General features: G+C 41.7%; 1 protein-coding gene and 1 non-coding gene across 2 annotated transcripts in view; both read right to left on the reverse strand.

The window, feature by feature from the left end:
* The window catches only part of SV2C (synaptic vesicle glycoprotein 2C), a 227821-nt gene that overhangs the window by 89027 nt on the left and 115047 nt on the right, over nt 1–23747 (reverse strand). Inside the window, exon 4 of the mRNA XM_019462979.2 lies at nt 14571–14722. Within this exon, the coding sequence (XP_019318524.2) occupies nt 14571–14722 (152 nt within the window). The remainder of the gene's footprint in view (nt 1–14570; nt 14723–23747) is intronic.
* Nucleotides 13264–13394, reverse strand: LOC128778477 (small nucleolar RNA SNORA38). Its single transcript, XR_008424063.1, has one exon. It is a non-coding gene; the product is annotated as a small nucleolar RNA SNORA38 (small nucleolar RNA).

Consider the following 23747-nt stretch of genomic DNA (forward strand, 5'->3'; position numbering starts at 1 on the left):
CATGATTATGATAAAGCCAGTTAGGAAAACAACTTGGCAATTTCTCATCAAGTTAAACATACACTGACCAAAAGGCCCCAGCAATTCCCCTTTGGATATTTACCCAAGAGAAATGAAAACTTCAACCACACAATGACTTGTACCCAAATGTTCGTAATTAATCATAATAGTCAAACTGTAAACAACCAAAACGTCCATCACCTGGTGAGTAGATCAACAAGCTGTGACCCATCCATACCATGGGATACTACTCAGTAACAATAAGGAATGAACCCCCAAAACACCCAACTACAAGGAAGACTCTCAAAGGCAATAAGCCCACCGAATTCAGACACAAAAATTATGAACCTATGAATTCCACTTATAAGAAATTTTACAAAAGACAGAGAGCATATCATTGCTTACCAGAGACCAGGGATGGTGTGAGGAAATTCACTGCAAAATACAAGGGATCTTTTTGGTGATGGAAGTTTTTTGTATCTTTATTTAAAAAATTTTTTTTAACGTTTTTTTATTATTTTTGAGACAGAGAGAGACAGAGCATGAACGGGGGAGGGTCACAGAGAGAGGGAGACACAGAATCTGAAACAGGCTCCAGGCTCCGAGCTGTCAGCACAGAGCCCGACGCGGGGCTCGAACCCACAGACCGTGAGATCATGACCTGAGCCGAAGTCGGACGCCCAACCGACTGAGCCACCCAGGCGCCCCTAGTTTTTTGTATCTTGATTAAGGTGGTCGTTACCTCACTGTGTACCTTTGTCAAATCTCATCACTTAAAATTGACTTATTTCATTGTATGTTATATTCATTTGCTACTGTTCTGGAAAAAAATTACCACACACTCACCAGCTTAAAAGCCACACAAATGTATTATCTTACAGTCCTGCAGGTCAGAAGTCCAAAATGGATCTCATCTGCCCTCAAGGCAGTGTCCGCAGGCCTGCCTTTCCTACAGAGACTCTGGATGAGAATATGTTTCCTTACCTTTTCCAGTTTCCTGAGGCCTCCCACATTCCTTAGCTCACGGCCCCCTTCCTCTATCTTTAAAGCAAATAACATCAAACTGAGTACTGCCCATGCTGCCACTTCTCTGATGCTCTCTTCCCCAATCCAGCTTCTGCTTTCAAAGGCCCTTGTGATTAGGTAGGGCCTGCCGGAAAATGCAGGGTAATCATCCTATTTGAAGGACAGCTGATTAGCAACCTTAATTCCATCTGCAACCTTGATTCACCTTTACCACGTAAACTCTTATATTCCCAGGTTCTGAGGGTTAGGGTGTGGACACCTTTGGAGGCCACTATTCGGCGTACCACACATGAAAATTATACCTCTATAAAAATAAATTTAAAAATTGGTAATTAAAAATTGGAGATACTTCATATCACTCTCCAGAATTCCGCTTTCTCCTGGTCACTCAGATCTGGCCTCAGTAGTTACATGGCTACATCTGTTGCAGCTGAATGGCTGCCAGCCTTTACAGACAGCATGGACGCTCTCATTTGCCTCAGTTTCCTCTGTTGTCTGTTTCATCCATTCACATTACCTGCCTGGTCACTATTGGCCACCTCAGTCTTGAACTGTTAAGTCAAATGAAACCAGTACTCTGACTTTTCATGACTCAGCCTCCCTTCTTGCCTGAGTTTTCCCCAACCCTCTGCCTAACCCATGGGGCTGCTGTGTTCCCTCCAACTAACTTGTAACATTTGTATGTTAAAGAACAGTTGGAATTCAAAGTGGCCCTAGCAAGGCTGAACTGCCAAATCCGCCACAGTATTTCAGAAAGGGGCACTTTGAACCTGTAGGCTGAAGCAAGAACGATGAGAAGCCACACTTGATTTGGGGGGTCTTCATTGTTACCCCAAACCAGATGTTTCTTTATATTCCCACCTTAGCCTAGAAGCTAAGGGCCAGTCACAGAGTAGATGCCCCGCAAAAATGTTGCTACATCCAAAGTATAGTGCTACACCTCATCGAATAATTTAAATGAATGCCCAATATCTATTAGTTTAACAGTAATGAGGGCAACATCCTAGGATCCACTTCGTTGTGGTATAATTTAGACTTAGACAGGAAAAAATATATTGGTTCCATGACCTTCAACCAATTTCCCAACCCTTGCCAGCCAGTCACCTCATGAAGATATGCTTCCAGTTGTGTAGAAGACTGGGTGAGGGAATGTGAAAATGGCTGAGACAGCTCATCTCTTCACTATGACTGAATCACACAACACGCTAGAGCATCTTCTTGTCAGCAGGACAGTTCATTTGATGCAGATCTATGGTAACCAGCTCACTCTGCTCTGGCCCACAGTGTTTTCTGTTGCCATACTTTGCCTCCTTTAATTTTGCCAAATTTAGAGCTTGGCCACTGCCATCTCCTGGCACACAGTTCTCAGGCTGTTTTCCAACCTCTTTGTGGGTGTCCTGCCCCAGCCTCATGACCGCTGTTTGTCTTGTACATTACACACTGTGACGGGCAGCACAGCCAAAGAGCTCACTAAAGAGTGAGCACGAGAAGGAAGAATAGTGGACAATATAATTCAATTGGTCCTCAGGTGCAGATATGTTCCAGTGTTACATAAAAGACCAGACACTTCCTAAAGAAGCAGCACCTTCCAAACCTGAGAAGGAACCCTTTAAGAATCACTCAGTTGCATAATTAGATTCCCCCCATTATGCTTTCAACCCCAAACTCTGTCTTATTTAACCATCTATGCTTCTAAGTCTCCATTCTAGGCATTAATTGTGCTTCTAATGGAATTATATAGGTATCCTAAGTGTGGTCCAGTTGTGCTGAATGACCACAGATGCCACACCATGGGTCTTTAACAGGGATTGTCTTGGGACCCTCTAAAAGCAACTCAGACCATATGTAAGCTCAATTTTGACAGAGACAGCTATATAAAATGTAGATAATAAGTCAGCCCATAAGAGAATAGGAACTTCCAGGTCATTCAGCACGAATGCCTCTGATGTGAAGATTAAAGTTTGGTTTACTTCTTACAAATGAAAGAATATTGCACCTATAAAAAACAGATGGGCAGCTCTACACCCTTTCATCTTAACCATCTGGGCAAGGGGAGGGAACATACCTTTTGGGGACCTCGCTATGCATACGAAGATAAGTTATGTCCAGGTTCTGTAGCTTGTACCCTAAGATATCAGGGAAGCCTTCTCCTTCTCTCCACAACACTGTAAATATCTCTTGCCCTCTATGCCAGTTCAATATTATTGATGGAAATCCAGGAAATGGTCACATGCTCAAACAAGGTTCATTTTATGTCCTTCCAGGTGAAAGTTAATTTAGAAGCACTGCAATTAGTTACCACGACTTGGTAATGGTGTTAATTGTGAGTCTTGGATAAAGGATCTAATTAGGTTAATGATGAATTCAGCCCAGCAAGGGTATTTTTGGAATGGTTCTTTTAAAGGAAATACACATGCACATGCATTTTCTCTAGTTCAGAACATTCAAATGTTTAGGGAAATGACATGGGGAGTTCTTATGAAACCATAAGGATATTATAAGATCTTATTTAAGAGAGAAAAGAGATCAGTGTTGCAGAGTTAAATTTCTAATAGGTATCTAACAAGAAAAACTCTAGAGGAAATTCATAACTTTCAAGGCCTTCAAAGGGTAAGTGGGTAAGGATATTTTTCTGATGATTGGAAGGTCCTCTGTTTGCTAAAACCACAGTGGATGGTGCTATGAAATGAACTGTGTCCCCAAATTCATATATTAAAGCACTAATGCCCAATGTGACCATATCTGGAGGAAAGGTTTCTAGGAAGTAACTGAGGTAATAAGGGTTCATCTCCAATCGAACACAAGAAAAAAGAAATCTCTGTCTCTCTGCCACATTGATGACACAACAAGATGGCCAGGAAGAGAGCCCGCAACCAGAAACCAAACCAGCTGCCACCTTGATCTCAGACCTCCCAACCTTGAGAACTGTGAGAAAATACATTTTGGGAAGGAAAATGGGGTGGGCAAGGCAGTTGGATTCCTGGAGGAAGGAGACAAGCCATTGAAGTTGCATGCTGTGGGGGAGGGGGAGAGAGAAGACTTAATGCAGTCTTTGAAAGAAACACAAATATCAGATAAAGACTGATGAAGTTGTGGGTTATGAGACACATTGATGCACAACCTCTTCTGTCTTTTATGACATTTTCGGTAAGGTAGTTTTTAGATGACTGAATTCTGAGTGCAAATGGTTTTTCTTATGGCAAAGGCTGGAGGCATAGGTCTTTCAAAGCTTGCCAAGGGGTTATGACAGCATTATCCAGATAGGTGAGGGGTGGACTGCATACGCACACTGTAGAGACCATCAGAAGACTTCCAAACAACCCTCTGCTCTTTGAGCACATTTCTTAGCTTTGTTGTGTCTGGAGGACATTTTGAAGAAGAGAGAATCAGAAGACTGGTTCTAATTTCTAATATTCCATTTTCTTTGTCACTTTGGGAGATGAGAAACTTTCTATGCAGCAGGTTCACCATTCAACAAATGGGAATAACACTGTTGCTTTTGTTCCTAAAATTATTGTAATAAATAAGATGATATATATAAACACCTTCAAAAAAAAAAGCATTACTAATTTTGTTTTACTTTTTTCTTTTGAAGTAACTGTGGTTACAGAAACTTGCAAGATAATACAGAGAGATCCCGTGTACTCTTCACCCAATTTCCCTCAATGGTTAGAAATGCTTAGAACTCACATAACTATAGGATAATATCAAAATCAGGAAACTGACAGCGGGATCATGTGTGTGTGTAGTTCTATGTCATTTTGTCATACGTGTGGATTTATATAACCACCTCCACAATCAAGACAAACACTATTCCATCAACTCAAAGATCCCGCAGGGGCTACCCTATGTAATCACCCCTGCTCCCCTTCTCCTCACCCCTTCTAACCACTAACTTTTTCTCCAGTTTGATATTTGTCATTTCCAGAACATTATGTACGTATACCTTTTGAGGTTAGCTAATTTTTAACTCAGCAAAATGCCCCTGAGCCCTATTCAAGCTCTTGTATCATTGTTGCTGAATAGCAGCATTCTGTGGTATTCTAGGACATTTTGGTTGTTCTGGTTTGGAGCTATTGCCAAAAAATAATGTGTTATGAGCAATTATATATAAGTTTTTGTGTGGATATAAATGTTCATTTCTCTGGGGTAAATGCCTAGGAGTGCAATTGTGGGTCATATGTTAGGTGTGTTTAAGTGTTGTTGTTGTTGTTGTTGTTGTTGTTAAGAAACTGCCCAACTATATTCCAGAGAGGCTGCACTATTTTGCATTCCCACCAGCAATGCATGAAACATGTAGTGTCTCTACATGCTCACCAGAATCTGATATTGCCATTCATTTGTGACATACATTTTTTATACTAGCAAATGTTTCCACTGTTTGTTCTCAAGGCACACCTTAAAGTCAACAGCTCTTGGAGTAGGTTATCCATACCTATAGTAAGTGAAACCAGCTTTTCTGGTTTTATTTATTATAGATATAGGTGCTTTTATCTCTACTGGAGATCAAGTACTCCAGGATTCATGGAAGATCTAGTCCAGTGATTAGGCTGGGATTCACATTTGCTTTGGGAAGGACCCAGAGGTTTAGTCAACTGTAATCTGAGGATGAAGATGTCTGGTCTGCTAAAATACCTCAGAGGATTCACATTGGGTAGGGCTCTCTCTAGTTTTCTACCTAATTTTCTTGTAACCAACATGTAAAGGCCACACTAGCCCAAACTGTACCCACCCTCATAAGGACGCAGATTCTCCTCTCTGGCACACATGATTGTATGCTAAGTGCCTTAACTGAATTAGGGCCTTAAGATACCTTGTCTATAATGTCACTTTTTGATAGTCATGACTTTCTAACAGCAGGTGGTGCCCCTGAGGATTCTATCTTGCATGGAAATCTCCATGATCTTTGAAAAACAATTAAACCGCTATCAAAGCTCCTTGGTGCAGGGGAAACTGAAGCTGTGTACTTTGAGCTAATTTCTCTTAGAAATTAGCTGGGGTTTTTGGGTCTGGGTGCTAAAATTTTGAGTTTGTTGACTGACCATGTCAGCCACCTAAGGAACAATACTCTTGGCTCCTGCCATTTCCTGAGCCTGGTGCTCTAGCCTTCCTGACCATTCTGTGAGCTACTCAATAGCCTTCTAATAAATTCCTGTTCTGGTTAAGTTAGCCAGAGTTGCTTTCCATTATTTGCATCTAAAAACCAATACAGAAGGGTCATACAAAAATTTTAGATTATGAACCACATGGATATTTCTAAAGGATTTTCCAGAGAAAGAATGAAATGGTACAGCAGAGATGGCTAGTTGTCTCCCCAAATCCACTCTATCTGATCTGTGTTCTCTCTGCTGCTTGGTACAGAAGACTACTATACATTTCCAAGACTCCCTTGCAGCTAGGAATGGTTACGTGCTGAAGTTCTGGCTAATGAGATTTAAGTGGATTTGTGTGGGACTTCCAGGGAGAATTGTTTTGTAAAGTAGGCTTCACAACCAGTGCAGAACACAATGAGGGGTGTGAACTCATGACTCTGAGATCAAGACCTGGGCTGAGACCAAGAGTTGGACACTTAACCAACTAAGCCACACAGGTGCCCCTGACCCAGGGAGATTTTTAATGGTAGCACAGGTATAGCCTATAGATCCTTCCTGATTTGTGCTGAGAGAGAGAGAGAGCCTATAGATCCTTCCTGATTTGAGAGAGAGACAGAGCGCAAGCACGGGAGGGGTAGAGAGAGAGGGAGACACAGAATCCCAAGCAGGCTCCAGGCTCCAAGCTGTCAGCACAGAGCCCAATGCGGGGCTAGAACTCACCAACTGCGAGATCATGACCTGAGCCGAAGTTGGACACTTAAATGACTGAGCCACCCAGGTACCTCTGTTTTTTTTTCTTTTATATCCAGTCAATCCTCATCTTTCTTCCCCCTCCAGTCAATCCTAATCTTAACTAACATAGGCGTTAAAGAATGGAATGTGGGATTCTGGAAGAACCCATAGTCCAATGGTTTCCTAGGATTCAAGAGAAAGAATGAGTTGACTTCCGGCTTCTATGTGCATATCTACTTAAAAATTATGGTAGCTATTAGACCTGATACCAGGTGTTGTTACTTAATATGCTAATACATTTTGGTAACAATTGGTTTCATTTACAATCCTACTTACTTCATTTTCTACGTTTAAAAGCATCATTCTGAGAGGAACATTCTTCAGGTTTCACCTGACTGCCTGAGTCTTCAGCCAGCAGCCTCAGCAGGATGCACCCCCTCGGTTCTTCACGCCAACACATGAGCAGGAAAACCGTCATAGGTTTAAAGCCCATTTCTCTAAGACTCTGTGTGTAAGATCAATGTGCCTGGCATAATGTCTGGGACATAGAAGGCTCTCAACAAGTGACTGCTGTCCCTTCCCTTTCTAAGGAGCTTGAATGGAAGCATGAAGACCTGAGCACCATGGTAACTGGCTTAATGCACAACAGAAGAGGTGGCTCCTGTGAGTTCACCACGCATACCTCAAAGGGCAGAGTGAGACTGTACAGAATTCTCCATCACTCAAGGATGGAGACATATCTTTTGGATCTGCAGCAGGGGCTGGGATGGGAGGCAGGTGGGGGAGCTGGCCCTACCTGACAAACATGTTTCCCCAAGTGATGCACTGAGCATGAGGAGAGAGGAGGGCTGAGGATGGGAGAGCCTGTGGCTATGTCTAAGAAGGCTTCTGAAACCCATAAGCAATGAAACATACTCACTAAGAACATAGTCATATGCTTAAACTATGAGACTGCCTCATGTCCATTTCTTAAACTCTTAAATAAAGACTTTATTATTATGGGGGTTGATGTATGCCTCTAATGCATAGGGAAAACTGAGCCACAGAGTGAAGGAAATCCAAGCTCAAAGGTCATTTTGTTGAAATCAAAGATCAGATGGATTCTAAATTGGACAAATTAAGAAATGCTACTGGTATCCATTGATGTACCAAGTTGATTCCTCCTACATGTCCTACTCACACATTTGAGCATAAAATCTTTAGCCCTGTGACATTCAATGAAGTTTGGCAAAGGTAGGCAGCAGGGCTTGGGGCCACTCGGCACTACCTGTTCTGGCTGGGCTGGAAAGTGGGACCCGGCTGTCACTGTAGCCCTCCCCTGCCACCCTGGAGTGGGTGCAGAATACTTGGCATGCCTCTCAAGCTCTGTTCCTGTACACTTCCCCTTCTTATCCACCTCTACAGCCTTCAAATCATAAGCACAGAGTGAGAAACTATGGTTAGGAAAGGGGAGCAAGCTCCTTTTACTATTCTAGTTCCTTCTTCATACCCTTCCCTCAACGTTAGCCCCACCTGTGGAAAAGAAGAAAAAAAGCCCCATTTCCATTTAATGAACATGTGTATCAGGCACTGTGTGATAATCACTTTTTGTACATAGTCCTTGAATAGAGCAACACTATGGGGTATTAGGCCTGCTTTAGAGATAAAGAAACTGAGGACCAGACAGCCCAACTAACTGTCCTAAAAGTGACAAAACTAGAGAATGGCACAGCCTGCTTGGAACCAGGGCATGTCTTATATCTAACCCCATGGCGGTAACCACTCTGCTGACTGCCGGTGAGCAGAGTGTAGGACACCTTGGCACCGAGGTGGAGCTGGGGTCCGCTGCAGTCCCTGTACCCCACAGGGCTGGCTGGCATTTATGCCAGAAAATTAGGACAGTCAGGCTCTTGTTCTTCCTACCTGGTGAGAGTGGCCCCAAGGCTTTAAGGTGGATCTTTGTATAGTATATGTTCTTCAAATATTAAATCATCCAACAAGTGAATGAATGGAAGATTTGGATTCATTGGATTCCAGGTAATGTAGGTTTTCCAGTATTATTTTTTCCTTGATTCTATCTTAATTTTTTTCCTATTTTTTCTTTCCTCTGACTCCTCTGATCTCCTCACCCTCCAGGTGAGGTTTATTTGTTTCACATACTTTACTACCTACTCTCCCTCTTTTCTTGTAGCTCTGAGTTCTTGCCAGGATGTGTTGACAGAGTCTGGGTATCCAATGTAGATGAACCTGACAGCAATAAGAGCTACCTTTTTTTCAATGTTTATTTATTTATTTTGAGAGAGAGAGAGAGAGAGCAAGGTGGGGGAGGAGCAGGGGGGGGGGGAGAGAGAGAGAGAGAGAGAGAGAGAGAGAGAGAGAGAGAGAATCCCAAGCAAACTCCACACTGTCAGCACAGAGCCCAATGTGGGTCTCGAACTCATGAACCGTGAGATCATGACTTGAGCCAAAACCAAGAGTCAGACTTTTAACCAACTGAGCCACCCAGGTGCCCCAGAGCTACCACTTTTTGAGCACTAATCATGCTCTAACATGGGGTTCTAACATGATCATCAACCTTGACCCCTACCATGATGCCGACCAGAAAATGGGGCGGGAAGAGACTCAACAGCTTGACAAAGCTCACACCCAGAAGCAGTACAGCTGAGAGGCTCCAGATCAGCACTCACTCTCCACCTTTCCCTTGGCCACAGTGCCTTTCCGCTTGTGAACAAAACATACATACCCTTGCCTGTTTCCTTCTTCAGGCAGACAGCCATTCAACTATACTGTGCCCCCTTCACCCAGTTTCATTGTTAAGGAGAAGAAATGGATTCGCTTCACATATCTCTTAACTAAAGGAAGTAGGGACACCTCGGTAGTCAGAACGTCAGGAATATGTGTTTTTAAGTCCAGACATCTCACTGTGGCTGGGGGGGTGGGGAGAAGGAGTGGGCCTGGGCATTACGGAGCCCCCAGCTTGGCTCTGGGGGGTGTGCAGGGAAGGTGGTGAGATGGAGGCTATGGGGCTGTTCCAGTGCTGAGTGCAGCCCACGTGCTCCAGGCTTTAAGAGCTGAGGCATTTTGTGCTGAACAGAGAGCCTTCCCACTTAGCTAATTGAATGTCCTTGCTGCACACTGTCAGGCGGCTCAGCAGGGGACAAACCTCATCTGATGTGCACGCAAATTTAAAAGAGAAAAAGATGACAGAGGGTTTAATGGAGCAGACAGCGCTGCAATCCCACAGCAACTCCAAAGCCTGGGCCTCAATGCGAGCTCTCAGCCTGAGAGGGAAAGTGCTGTGATTCAGCAACCTGCCCAATTTTCCCCAAAGGCACTTGAGGCTTCCATTAAATGCTTAGGTGTCCTGATTACTGAGAGGGGGGAGGCTGAAGGAAAAATCTCATACTTGTGCTATTTTTTCTCTCATGGAGAGCCCCGAAGCTACTGAGTGGAAGGAGCTGGTCACAGGGGAGGTGGCCGGCAGGAAAGGTGATGACATCCAAGCACTCTGCCTTCTCAGGGCCTTGTCAGAGTGGGCAAGGTAATTTTATGTTGGGAAACTTCAGATGGTGGTGACTGTCTGCAGGGAAATCTTCAACCTGCCAGCAGTGACGTGAAGTTCAAGCACCATCATTATCCGATGCCAGTACAGAAACTAGGTGGATTCCTCTGTCCATCACCAAACCCTGGCCACAGCCCACATGGTAATCATCAGCCCTAGCAGCAGTCCAACCCCCCTTCCTGGTGTTGTTTAACTTCATAAGAATCTTTCCAGATTTCCTTTCCCATCCAGTCAAGTCCTGCTTTGCATAAGAAGCTTGTCTGGAGTCAGAGTTCAAGTCTCCTGGCATCAGGTGCAGGGCTTTGTGCAGCGACCCCTCTGCCAAAAAAAAAGCAGAAAGGCAACACCACAGACACCTTCTTATCTCCATCATTTATTATTTGAATTACTTGCAGTGTGGACGCCAGGTTTTGATTCCTTCCCTCTAGCGCAAATCCTATTACTGGTGTGAGAAGGGCCAGAATCTGGCTCTGAGTCATGTTATTTTGCTCCCAAATTCCTCCCCTGCTGGGTGAAAACTCCTTACAGCACACAGGTGGTGGTGGTCAGAGGTCTCCTAAATGAAGGATGATGGAGGGGCAGGACCCACATGCTCTCATTTCCCTATGGGCTGCGACATCATTTTATGCAATGCAGAATTTCACAGGGAAAAGAGAAACCTTTTTATTTTTTCAGAATCTTCAAGGGAAATAGATGACTTAACACCCCTTGTCTATTTGAAGTAAAATAAAAAGATGTGGCATTGAGAAGAAGACATACCAAAATGTCAAAGTTGCTTTTTAAGTGATTCTAAGCCTCATGGATAGGAAAGGCCTTCAGCTTGGATGAAACCAACAACACGGAAACCTAAACACCCACTGAATAAGTCAACCATGCCGGTCAGGCTCACTCTTCTTCTTCCTCCCATGTGCAGCCCTCCCTATACATACATGATGAAGTCCCAGGGGCTTCCGAGATCATCCACAGGGAGAGGCAGGGAGCTGCAGAATCTCAAACGTGACTGCAGAGAACCACCTGGGGGCTTTGAAAACCACCCACGCTGAGTCCCCAGCCCAGACAACTGAATTCAAATGATCTGGCGTAGGACCCAAGCATGGGTATTTTCAGGGGGTTAGGGAAGAGGTAAACTTTTAGTTAAGCATTTTTATAAAAAAAAAAAAAAACCTGTAACATCCATATAGTGATGTACACAAATCTTAAGTACCCAGCCTAATGCATTTTTATAAATGAATACCCCTGAAACACCATCCCCCACATCAAGATACAAAACATCATCATCCCCTAGGAGCACAGAATTTTTAAAACTAAGTTCTTTTATTTTGAAATAATGAAAACTCTTCAAATTGCAGGCATACAACAATGAACTCAGCAAGCATATTTAAAAATCTCCCCTGTTGATTCTAATATACAGACAGCTTGATTGCAATAATTGTTTTTGCCACATTTCTGGCCATGGAAAGCCTTCAATAAAGCATGGGCATAAGGTTTTAATATTCTGTTTCTGATTTCTTAACCAGGTCATTATTTCTCAAGGTTCCTTTAACATATAAATTAATTTCAGCCTCAGATACATTTGATTTTGTTGTATTGTGATTGGTTTTTTTGGTAATTTTTTTATCAATTGTTTATGATTCACCACTTCAGCTCTTTCCAGTTATGTATGGACTAGGTAGCCTTTTTTGCTATAAAAAAGAATATCTTATGTGTGCTTGAGAAAAATAAAGGTGGGATTATACCCATTTTCTGTAGGGTAGCCACTAACTGATGGTTGGCAAGGCTGGAGGCAAAATCTGGAGCCCTCCATGGCTTAAGGGTTGGGATCCGTGAAAGGCAAGAGTCTGAGGAACTAAATACCTAGTGAGGAAAAACAAACAAAAGCAATCATGCCCAGGTCTGGTGGAAATATGGGAACTACAGAAGCCCTACTGACTTGTGAGTTTAGAAAGGCCAGCAGGAGAAATTCTGCCATACGAGGGGGAAGGGGACCAGGAAGGAGACACCAAAAACCCAGGAGTCAAGGAGCTGTGCTGCCATCAGAGGCTGAGATGCAAGGCCGGCCTTGGAAGGAATCCAGCTGCAGAGTGAAATCACCAGCAGTAATTCTCTGCGTGAGCAACTGGAGAGGCCAAGCAGTAGGGTTGCAACCAAGTCCACCTGAATGAGGCACTTTTTAAAAATTGGTACAAAGGTTGCATATGCATAGAGAGGCTGAAGGAGCAAGGCTGGGTAAAGCTGGACCCTGCACAGGCTCTGTATCTTCTTTTTATCTCCTTACACATAGTTCCTAAGAAGCAATTCTTTATGTGGCAGTGAAGCGGCTTTTCCTTTCCAAACAGCCAGCTGAGTGGGGCGGGAGCTAGATGTCTTCCTACAGGGGCAAGTTCTGAGGGTGGCTGAGGTCTTCAGGGCCCAGACAAAGGAGGAGAATCACCTAGAATTCCTTGGATGGTGGCAGAAAACGAGCCTTCGGGGGGACCTGGGTAACTACCTGTATGAGGGTATTTCTGGCCCAGAAGCAACCAGAGTGTAAGAAAGGAAAACTCATCACTTGAGCTTGGCAGGCCACACTCAACTTAAGTGTGCGGCAAAGAAAAGTTCTCTTTGGCCAAGTAACCAATTCCTTACATCTTTTTTTCCTTTGATTTCTTTTTTCTTTTTCTTTTTTCTTTTTCTGTTTTCTTCTTCTTCTTCTTCTTCTTCTTCTTCTTCTTCTTCTTCTTCTTCTTCTTCTTCTTCTCTTTCTATTTTCTTCTTCTTCTTCCTCTTCTCTTTCTATCTTCTTCCTTTTCTTCTTCTTCTTCCTCTTCCTCTTCCTCCTCCTCCTCCTCCTTCTCCTCCTCCTCCTCCTCCTCCTCCTTCTTTTTTTTCCTTCTCTGTTGGATGGTTGATGTTGAGCCTGCAGGGAGCAAGCTGGCCCCAGACTTCTCCAAGTCCACATTTCTTTTCCTCCAGTTCTTACGTGTCCAAAGACAGGGAACTACAGACATGCTTTTGTAGGAAGGTTTTATGTTTTTGCTGTCATTGTTATATACAACTTTGATTTGCATGTAAGTTTTTAGGTTTATTAAAATAAAGAGTGTGATAAACCTGAATTTTGTAATGCAGTATATTAAAATAAATTATAATGCATTTTAATACTAAAATCTACATCTTGTCTTTGATTTTAGCAATGAATCAAATTCACAGAAGGTTGTTCCCTAACAGAACTATGCTTTATAATGAAAAATTGCTCTGTTCTAAAACAAAAGCAGAAAACAAGAAAATGATCAAAAAGTGAATTTTTGAAATCTAATTTTTAACTGATGATCGATTCAATTTTAGGTTGAACAAGAGTGAGTTTTTGAAGTCACATGCCATTTATTTTATACAGTATTCATATTTTGCAAACTTCAACCTGTTTGCTCTCTTACACACACATGCACACACACACACACACACACACACACACACACACACACACACATAACCAGAACACCTCCCTTCCTCTTTTCCTTATATATGGAATTTGATTCCTGGATTCTGTGAACCTCTCCCTGCATTTCACTGTTTGTAGATGAAGCAACTGGAAGTTTCTGGCTTTCAAGCAGGACAACACTGCTCAGAAACATGAGGTCTTCAGGTATTCAGAGGTGGTAGGAAGAAGTGCTTAGGGAGAAACTGTGGAGGGGATCCTGGCAGCAAGGACAGGAGAATCACATCTTAAATTCTCAGAGGGTCCATGAGAAGACAGGATTCTTCCTGTTCTCATCTGAGTTATGAGCTGCCAGAAGAGGCAGGGATAACATGGGGCTAAGCTCTGGACTGGACCCAGAGGGGACGAAAAAAGGTAGTTGTACGTGCCTGATGTATATGACAGTCCCCAAAACAATTGAAGTCATATTGCCTTATATGCTGATTGAGATCTGTGTCTCCTTACACGTCCATTGGGGTGGGGACGCCAGAGTTGATAGCACATAGAAAGCAAATGAAAGTGATTACTTTAAAAACAGCAAAATGCATAGTCCTCCCTTATACAGGACTCTGTACGGGGGGAAAAAAATCCTAGGTATCACAAAAGGGAAAGACTTGATTATGACAGTGTTGTCCTCAAACAAGCATCTACAAGAGAGGGAAGGGATGGAATGGAGTCTGAAGTAAAATAAGGTGCCTGCCCAGCCCACGTAAGGCCAGCCTCTTACCGTAATGCGGGATGATAGCCCAAGCCATGGCAGAGGCGTAGATCCCACCAATCATCCAGAACATGCAGAGCCAGCTCAGATGCTCACCCCGCTTCTCTCGGGCCAGCACTTCAGCAAAGTAGGAGAACACAGTGGGAATGGCTCCTCCAATCCTGCCAACAGGTACAGAAAATACAAGAAATCAGAGCCAGTACAGCCACGTGAGATGCAAAGTGCAGAACCAAAGCAAGCTCTGACAGCACATGCTCTCTCTCTATCCCAGCATATCAAGCAATGTATATTTTCTATCATTTTGTAATTTTAACACTATAATCTCTGTTTAATATAGGTTTATTATCCCTCCAGAACCTGCAATTAAGTAATGTCACCAAAAGGTGGCAGTGGTGCCCTAGTCATGTGGTTTCTAGAGCTTCCCTTGTTTAAGGTTATGACGGGTTTTCTGCTCAGGGTTGAACATTCTACATATTTGCCAGAATTACAGCATTTGGTACAATCTAGTGAGTATTTTAATTAACACATTTAAAAAAAGAGATACTATGATAAGTTCTACCCATGACGTGGTGACTTTGGAAAGAGCTTCAAACACTTCTGGGAGGCTGTCTGTAACTGCACTTGGTCACTGCTACCCTGTGGCAGCTGGTACTGCAGCCCAATCAGGCTGCTGTGTTGATGGACACAGGCTCAATGGGGTTGCTTCCTAGACTGTTCTGGTCTCAGTAGGTTTCAGATTTCAGTAGAACCCAGTAGATAGATGTCACTGCCGCATGAGTACACGTGTAGGTGCACTGGTAGAATCAAATAAGGTGCTGCTGGTTTCAATACTAATAGAAAGGAGTACAATGCTTCCTTCCAGTGGGGCAATTATAAGAGATGCTGACTGAGCTCTAGAGAGATGACATGAGCAGTGACTTCCATTCAGGCTAAGTGTTCTCTAGTGAGTGTATATGGAAAAAATATTTTGTTCATTCTAGGAAGATAGGCCATAAATCTCATCAGATTTTCAAATAGGTCTTGACCCCCTAAGTTTTAAAACCACTGCCTCAGAAAGTAGGGTTATGGGAAAGCATTACTATCATTCTAAACAGTAATATTAACTCTTTTATTTTATTATTTTATTTTATTTTATTTTATTTTATTTTATTTTGTTTTGTTTTATTTTAGAAAGAGAGAGCATGTAAGCAGGGGAGAGATGCAGAGAGAGAGAGAGAGAGAGAGAGAGAGAGAGAGAATCCCATGCAGGCACAATGCTCAGCATGGACCCTAATGCAGGGCTCGATCCCATCACCCGAGGATCATGACCTGAGGTGAAATCAAGAGTCAGACACTCAACCGACTGAGCCACCCAGGCGGCACCCCTATGAATTCTTAAAATCAATATTTTTTAAATGATGTACAATAATAGATATAGACAAATTGTAGAGAAAACAGCAATATAGTTTAAAAAATATGTGCTGATTCCTTTATGCTCAGATTTCTGTAAGGTAAATTGCTATTGACATTTCACATCAAGGAAGAGAACATGCATTTATCCATTTAGCAGTAACTGATTTCCTCAGAGCCTTTGATATGATAAAGAAGTATTGGCAATGACTTTAGCAAATGAAATTTAGAGAAAGGCCTTATCTGTAGCAAACTGGATGTACCAAACAAATCGCAAGATTCATAATGTCATTCTGCATCAAACAGTAGGTCAAAATATGGCACTGCTTCATGCATTTGTCCCTGCTTAAAGTGACGTGGAAGTTATCTACTGTTAGATATGGGCAGACCACTCAGGTCAGTGCTTTTCAGTCTGTGGGCTACAGAATCAACTCAGTAGCTATAAGCTACTAACATTTAAAAATTATAATAGAGATGAAAATAGTTAAGGGCAACTCAAGTAATAAGGATAAGTATCATTTCATGAAACTCTTTCTTCATTATGAACATGTTTATAATGTAGAATGTATATACATCTATGCATATATATATGTGTGTGTGCCTACATATACATTTATATATAAAATAAATATATATGTATATAAGTGTATAATGGGCTGCACTGTGTTTCTTAGTGGGAACTCTTATTCAAATGGTTTAAAAATCACTAGCTTAAACAGAACTACCCTGTGATCCAGCAATTGTACTATTATGTATTTACCCAAAGGATACAAAAATACAGATTCAAAGGGGTATTTGAATCTGCACCCCAGCGTTTACAGCAGCATTGTCAACAATAGCCAAACTATAGACAGAGCCCGAATGTCCTTCGACTGATGGATGGATAAAGACGAGGGTGGTATGTATTTACAAAGGAATATTACTCAGACATCCAAAAGAATGAAATCTTGCCATTGCTATGATATGGATGGAGCTGGAATGTATTACGCTAAGTGAAGTAAGTCCATCAGAGAAAGAAAAATATCATGATTTCACTCACGTGCAGAATTTAAGAAACAAAACAGATAAGCACATGGGAAGGAGGGGGAAGAGAAGACAGGGAAATAAACCACATGAGACTCTTAATGATAGAGAACAAACTGAGGGTTGATGGAGGGAAGTGGGTGGGGGATGGGCTAGATGGGTGATGGGAACTAAGGAGACATTTATTGTGATGAGCACTGGGTGTTATATGTAAGTGATGGATCACTGAATTCTACTCTTGAAACCAATATTGCACTGTATGTTAACTAACCAAAAGTTAAATCAAAAAAAGGAAAAAGAAATTCGATGCTGGAAGCAGGGAAGTTGTTGAATGGTGGACTTCCACTTTCTATTTTAAACACTTCCTCATTACCTGAAATACTTTTTTTTTAAATTTTTTTTAACGTTTTATTTATTTTTGAGACAGAGAGAGACAGAGCATGAACGGGGGAGGGGCAGAGAGAGAGGGAGACACAGAATTTGAAACAGGCTCCAGGCTCTGAGCAGTCAGCACAGAGCCCGACGCGGGGCTCGAACTCCGGAACCGCGAGATCGTGACCTGAGCTGAAGTCGGCCGCTTAACCGACTGAGCCACCCAGGCGCCCCTGAAATACTTTTTTTTAAAAAAAAGAGCATGCACTGCTTTTATAATTAACATTCTCATTGAAAAAAAATCAAAAGGATGAAAAATAAATTAACGAATAAATAAAAGAATGTTTCTATGCGAAAAAAGAAATGTATTCTTAAGTATCCAGAAGTTGCTGGATTTACCCCCTACTTCCTTGCCTTCCACAGGCTGTTGCTCCTGCCTGGACTGTATTACTTTTTGGGGACTACTTATTTGAAGATTCGATTTAACAATCACTTTCTCAGGGAGCCTTCCCTGAATTTTAAAAATTCAACAAAGTTTCTGAACAGATTTAAAGTGGTTTCATTATAACACACAGTTTCGGTAGGAAATAAAATGGCCGTGTCATCAATCACTTAACACTACTCCTTTTAAATTTGATGTGAAGGATCCGTTTCTCTGCACCATAAAGTCCCAGGCCCCTAGTCTATGCCTCCACTTCGCAATGCATAAAAAGTCTTGGTTTTTATTGACTTTTGACATCCTAATTAATGTTTCATCAGGATTCTGGACATTCCATATGGAAGAGCTATAACTCACATTTCATGAAGGAACAACTGAATGTTAAGATATGCCAGGCCACTCTGAACCAAGATAAATGTACTCCAGGGTGACTAAAATGGCAAGCGGAAAACAGTAAACTTGCCTGTTAGTTTTAAACAAATTACTGTTGCGTAAGAGAATACCAACTTTTAGGGGCACGTGAGCAATCCAGGTGCTTTTGATTCAATGCCTCTTTTTAAGGTGGTTATTTTTGCATGGATGTCTCTCAATATCTGTATGCAAAGCAGACTGCAAGGAACTCTAATATCAATAGATAGATGAGTCTGAAGAATGAGAGAGGGAGTCTATTCAAATCCTTTGCGAAGTTCTTCAGATTCAGAGACCTACAAAACAATCCAAGCATTCACACTTGCTACTGTGGGCTGATCATCCATTTTAGGGAAAATATCACTCCTCCTGTTACTATCATGTCCTTTAAGCAGAAAAAAAAACCCATTAGAGCATGTGGTAATGTTAACTATTACTCGTACTTCATACTCCATCAGAGGTCTTAAACATTATTCACATCAGAGTGAATGTTCCTTAAAGGTGAGGACTATATTCCATTCATCTTTGAATCCCCATTACCTGGCCCACTGGACATGCACTAAGTGTTCCTCAGAAGAGCTATATTTCATGAAGCCTCTCTGCTGATGGAGGTGCCACTCCAAACCCTCTGGAGAAACTTGTTCTGATGACCTAAACATCTCCCATGAATTAAAAGATACATCTTATGTTTTGGGTCAGTACAACCATAAGAGAAGTCGTGGGTGCTGGGATGGAAGTTCTGATAGCAATAAAGTCCCCACAGAGCTCCTGAAATTACTGCATATCTGAGTTTCCACAGTCACCTCTTGATCAGGTTCCCTGGTGAAAAGAGTCGCTTGGAACCTCTGGGCATAAGAAACACTGTGCAACCCTCTCGGGCACTCTGGGAGCTTCTAAAATACCTTGGTACCTTTCAGAAAAGTGCTGCAGAATGCTAGAATTACCAACAACAATACAAGTTTAGGTAAGAGAGAAAGCACAAGTGTTCATGTCTTACAATATGATTTTGTTCCTGGAAGTGTTGAGGATAAGAAAAAGCTGTCCCCCTCCTTTTTTATAAGTAAAAAAAATAAAGAAATAAAGAAAAGAAAGAAAATTTTTCATTATTACTCTATCAATAGTTCAATATTTTGTGTGAGGGGCTAATGTGTTTCTTTAATTGTTTTATTGTATCAAGATACAATTTCTGAGAATACATGAGAAGATAACAAATATTTAAATGGAAGTTCTCAAATTCCCATGTATCAGCTGCTGTTAAATACAGTTGGTTGTGTTCACCAGTCTCTCAACAGACATTCGGCAATGTCTGGGTACATTTCTAGTTGTTCACAACTCAGGAGGTGCTATTGGCATATAGTAAGTAGAGGCCAGGGATGCTGCTAAGAATCCTAAAATACACAAGCCAGTTATTCACAACAAAGAATTATCCATTCCAAAATATTAATAGTGTTGAGGTTGAGAAACTCTTGTAATGGGGATTTAATGAAATGATAACTTGTTTTATACTAAAAATCCATAAGATAAGGCATGAAATGGTTATCTTTTACATTATCTGATGCGCAATACATTTCTAAATCCAGTTAGCATGGAGACCTTTTTTTTTTTGAAAGAGAGAGACAGAGAGCACGTGCACACTTGAGCACGTAAGCATGAGCAGGGGAGGGGCAGAGAGAATCCCAAGCATGCTCCATGCTTGTCAGTGCAGAGCCTGATCCATAGCTCAATCCCACGAACTGTGAGATGATGACCTGAGCTGAAATTAAGAGTCAGACGTTCAACCAACTGAGTCACCCAGATGCCCCCTTTGTATTGTTCATTATATAATGGTCAATTAACTACTGTTTAAGTTTTCTCAAATTCATATTTGATGGCATGTTTACATAAATGAAGCAATCAGATCAAGATGGTTTATAATGACTTTTTCTCAGGATCAGATATTGAATCTATTTTATTAGCTGTCAAAAAGGGTCAAATCTTAATTATATTTGGTAATAGGAGGCTTAGAGGGAATAATAATTCACATCCACACTCTATATAGGTGGAATATTAGCCAGATTAAAACAAAATTGAATTGACACAGCTGAAAGAGTTGATATTTGGAATTTCAGAGTTGGAGTTATTCTTAAGAAATAGTAATTAATGTTGGGTTTTTACAACTTTAATAATAGAAATATAAAGAAACTGGGGCACCTGGGTGGCTCAGTCAGCTAGGCGTCTGGCTTTGGCTCAGGTCATGATCTCATGGTTCTTGGGTTCTAGCCCCACGTGGGGCTCTGTGTTGACAGCTTGGAGCCTGGAGCCTGCTTTGGATTCTGTGTCTCCCTCTCTCTCTGCCCTTCCCCCATTTGCGCTCTGTCTCTGTCTCTATCTCAAAAATAAACACTCAAAAATTAAAAAAAAAAAAAGTATAAAGAAGCTAAAAAAAAACTGTGTTAAAACACATTCTAGAATAAGTTGGGACCACTCTCCAACCCTATTCTACACGCACGTGCGCCCCCATCTGTGAGCGTACACACACACACACATACACACACACACATACACACGCACCCCACCTCAAAAGGTCTACATATGACTCAATACCAGGCATCTTGTGAATATCATGAAACATATTTATTTTCCTCAATAATCTAAGGCAAATTCATGAGCGGGATATTGTATACGGCAAAGGGTGTGTCAGCTTTACAGACAAAATATCTCCTCTGTCGGGAATATGAGACACATAAGTTAAGTCAGTTTAGCACAGCAGGATGAAAGAGAATGCCAAATATTAATGTGTGCACAAACTTCACTGAGAAACTGAGAAGACTGATGATCTTAAGGCTGCAAATTTCACAGCCTTACCTCATACTAGTCCAGTTCAGACGGCAGCTATGGTAGATTATGTTGGTCCCTGTACCTCATCATACTGGTTTAGGCTGGCTACTGAGGCAAAGATAGGGAAGAGTTCAGGGTTTTGCAATAAAAAGAGGGAGGCTATGGATAAAAAGAGTAATTGTACTTAAAATGGCTTGAAATATGACAGTTTAGAGGAAAAATTACGGAATGTCTGATGAGTTCTTGTCCTGAGGAGGGATTCTATTGAGTAATTCTGTTCTGCTCTAATTCCCCAGTAAGCATGTAACAAAGAATAATTTCATTCTAACTTATTTCACCATGTGATTGTCAAATGGTCCTTCACCTCAATCTTCCATCTTCCATTTCCACTGGGAAATGGGGCATTAGGTGAGGACAGAATTCAGGAGGAAGTTTAATATGCACTGTAAAGTCACATGCTCCATACTGATAATATGCAGAGGGCGAAGTCTACCCGAGCTGACTCTGACAGCTTTTACTAAGATGGGTATTATGGGCTTATAAAAAGAATACTGAATGGTGAAGTCTATACTGGGTATAGTCTGTACAATTACAAGAAAGTTGCATGAAAATATCCTTTTAATCCTCACTCAGAATCAACAAAAAAATGAAAATCAATGACACTGAACTGCCAGGCAAATTGCACAGCAATTCAGAACCAATTCATTATGCTTTATTGAATTGGACCCAGAAATAAACAATTAAAGCAGCAGTCCTGAAGAAGGACTTTTCAGTGACTTCCTTTTCATGAAAGCAAACAGACTACTACAGAGGCTTAGAGAAAAGAGTACAGATCTAATGGTTTCTGAATGGGCTGGGTTCACACAGAAAATGAGATTGCTGCATTGATTAGAAAGCACCTGTTCATTACAGTACTCAAGATCGAAACAGGAGAACACTTACTGGTAACCGAACCAGTCATCAAATCAAGAGTGGGAATCTCCCATACCCAGGGGCAGTGCTAAAGGATGTGTGGTTTGGGTACCTCTAGTTTTCCACTCTCCAAAGCCACAGATTTAAACAAAAACTCATAATTCTTTGATATGGGCAGTTGTTATTTTCTCAATATTAGGTAAAGTATGGATAGAATAACTGGTAGAAAACTTGACTATTTTAAAAAATATTGAGATGTAAATACCTAATTTGGATAAAAGATGTGTTTCTAAGAAAACAGCTTCAGTACAACTCTCTTAGCCCTCGTTTGCAATCAGGTTGCTACCCTAAGGCCCCGAATCTATAGCATCCACAGCAGCACAGATACTATGCCGGGGGGGAGGGGGGGGGAGGTGTAGTCGTACATCAGGATTCTAATGCTGTCTTGAAAAACAAAATTAATCTAGTTCTGGAAAGAACTGGAAGAACGCATTCCAGGACCAGCTAAATAGTGTCATGAATAAAGGTGGTGACGAACACTACGATGATCTGTAAGAAGTGAAGACAAAACACGTGGACTTCTCCAGTCACGTGCTGTGTGCATCCAGTCATCCACTCCTCCACTCACCCTCTCCCCGAGCTACCATTTTACCTGTCCTCCACCCCACCCCCTCCAGCCAGACTCTGGGCGAAGGACATCACGGTTGCTGGAGGTACAGGTGTAAAGAACACAAGTCCCTGCCCTCAAGGAGCTGACAGAGTCTTTTCTAAAGAGCACATATGGGGGGGCGCCTGGGTGGCTCAGTCGGTTAAGCGGCCGACTTCGGCTCAGATCATGATCTCGCGGTCGTGAGTTCGAGCCCCGCGTCCGGCTCTGTGCTGACAGCTCAGAGCCTGGAGCCTGCTTCAGATTCTGTGTCCCTCTCTCTGACCCTCCCCTGTTCATGCTCTGTTTCTCCCCGTCTCAAAAATAAATAAACGTTAAAAAAAAAAAAAAAAGAGCACGTATGGCTAATTTCTCACAATTATACACTATAAGTCTGGAAGGCCTTTTGCTCTGTTACATCTTTCTTGGGATCAACAGAACCTTTGCCAAAGAGCAACTGGGAAATAAGTGTCCAAAAGGTCAACCTTTATGTTGGAAATTCTCATATAAGCCATTGTCTAAGATAGTGCTTTCCGAAAGAAGTATCATGTGAGCCACATATATAACTTTAAATTTTCTAGAAAAGAAATTAAGACAAAGAGGAAAACAATCAGCTGAAGTTAGTTTTAATATATATTCATTTAACTCAATATATGTTCAAATATTGTCATTTTAACATGTAATCCATATACAAATTATTAATGAGGTATTTGCACCCTTTTATATGTGCTAAGTCTTTGAAACCAGTGTTATGTATTTTGCATTTACAGCACATCTCAATCTGGCTGCATTTCAAGTGCTTGGTAGTTACATGCTGCCCGTTGGACAACACAGGCCGAAGAAAACAATGACTTACTGTTCACAATTCAGGTGTGTGATTACTTTTGGATCAAAAATAATTTAATCTGTTGCCTCATCTTTCACAGTAGCACAGTTCTCCGTACTGATTCTCTGGGTCAGAAACCTTTCTGAATTGATTTGTTCAAAATGTTTATTTAGTGTCTATCATGTATTGGGCACTGTGTCATATGAAATCAGAGATACTTCTCATTGAACCCGAGACAGCACAGCCTGGTGGTATAAACGTGGATTCTGGAGCCAGACTGCCTGTGTACGACTACATAACTTGCTATGTGACCTTGGACGGTTATTTAACCTCTCTGTGCCTCAATTTCCCTAT

Source organism: Panthera pardus, unplaced genomic scaffold (assembly GCF_024362965.1).
Source record: "Panthera pardus isolate Hobbes unplaced genomic scaffold, ASM2436296v1 HiC_scaffold_2, whole genome shotgun sequence".
Classification (NCBI taxonomy): domain Eukaryota; kingdom Metazoa; phylum Chordata; class Mammalia; order Carnivora; family Felidae; genus Panthera; species Panthera pardus.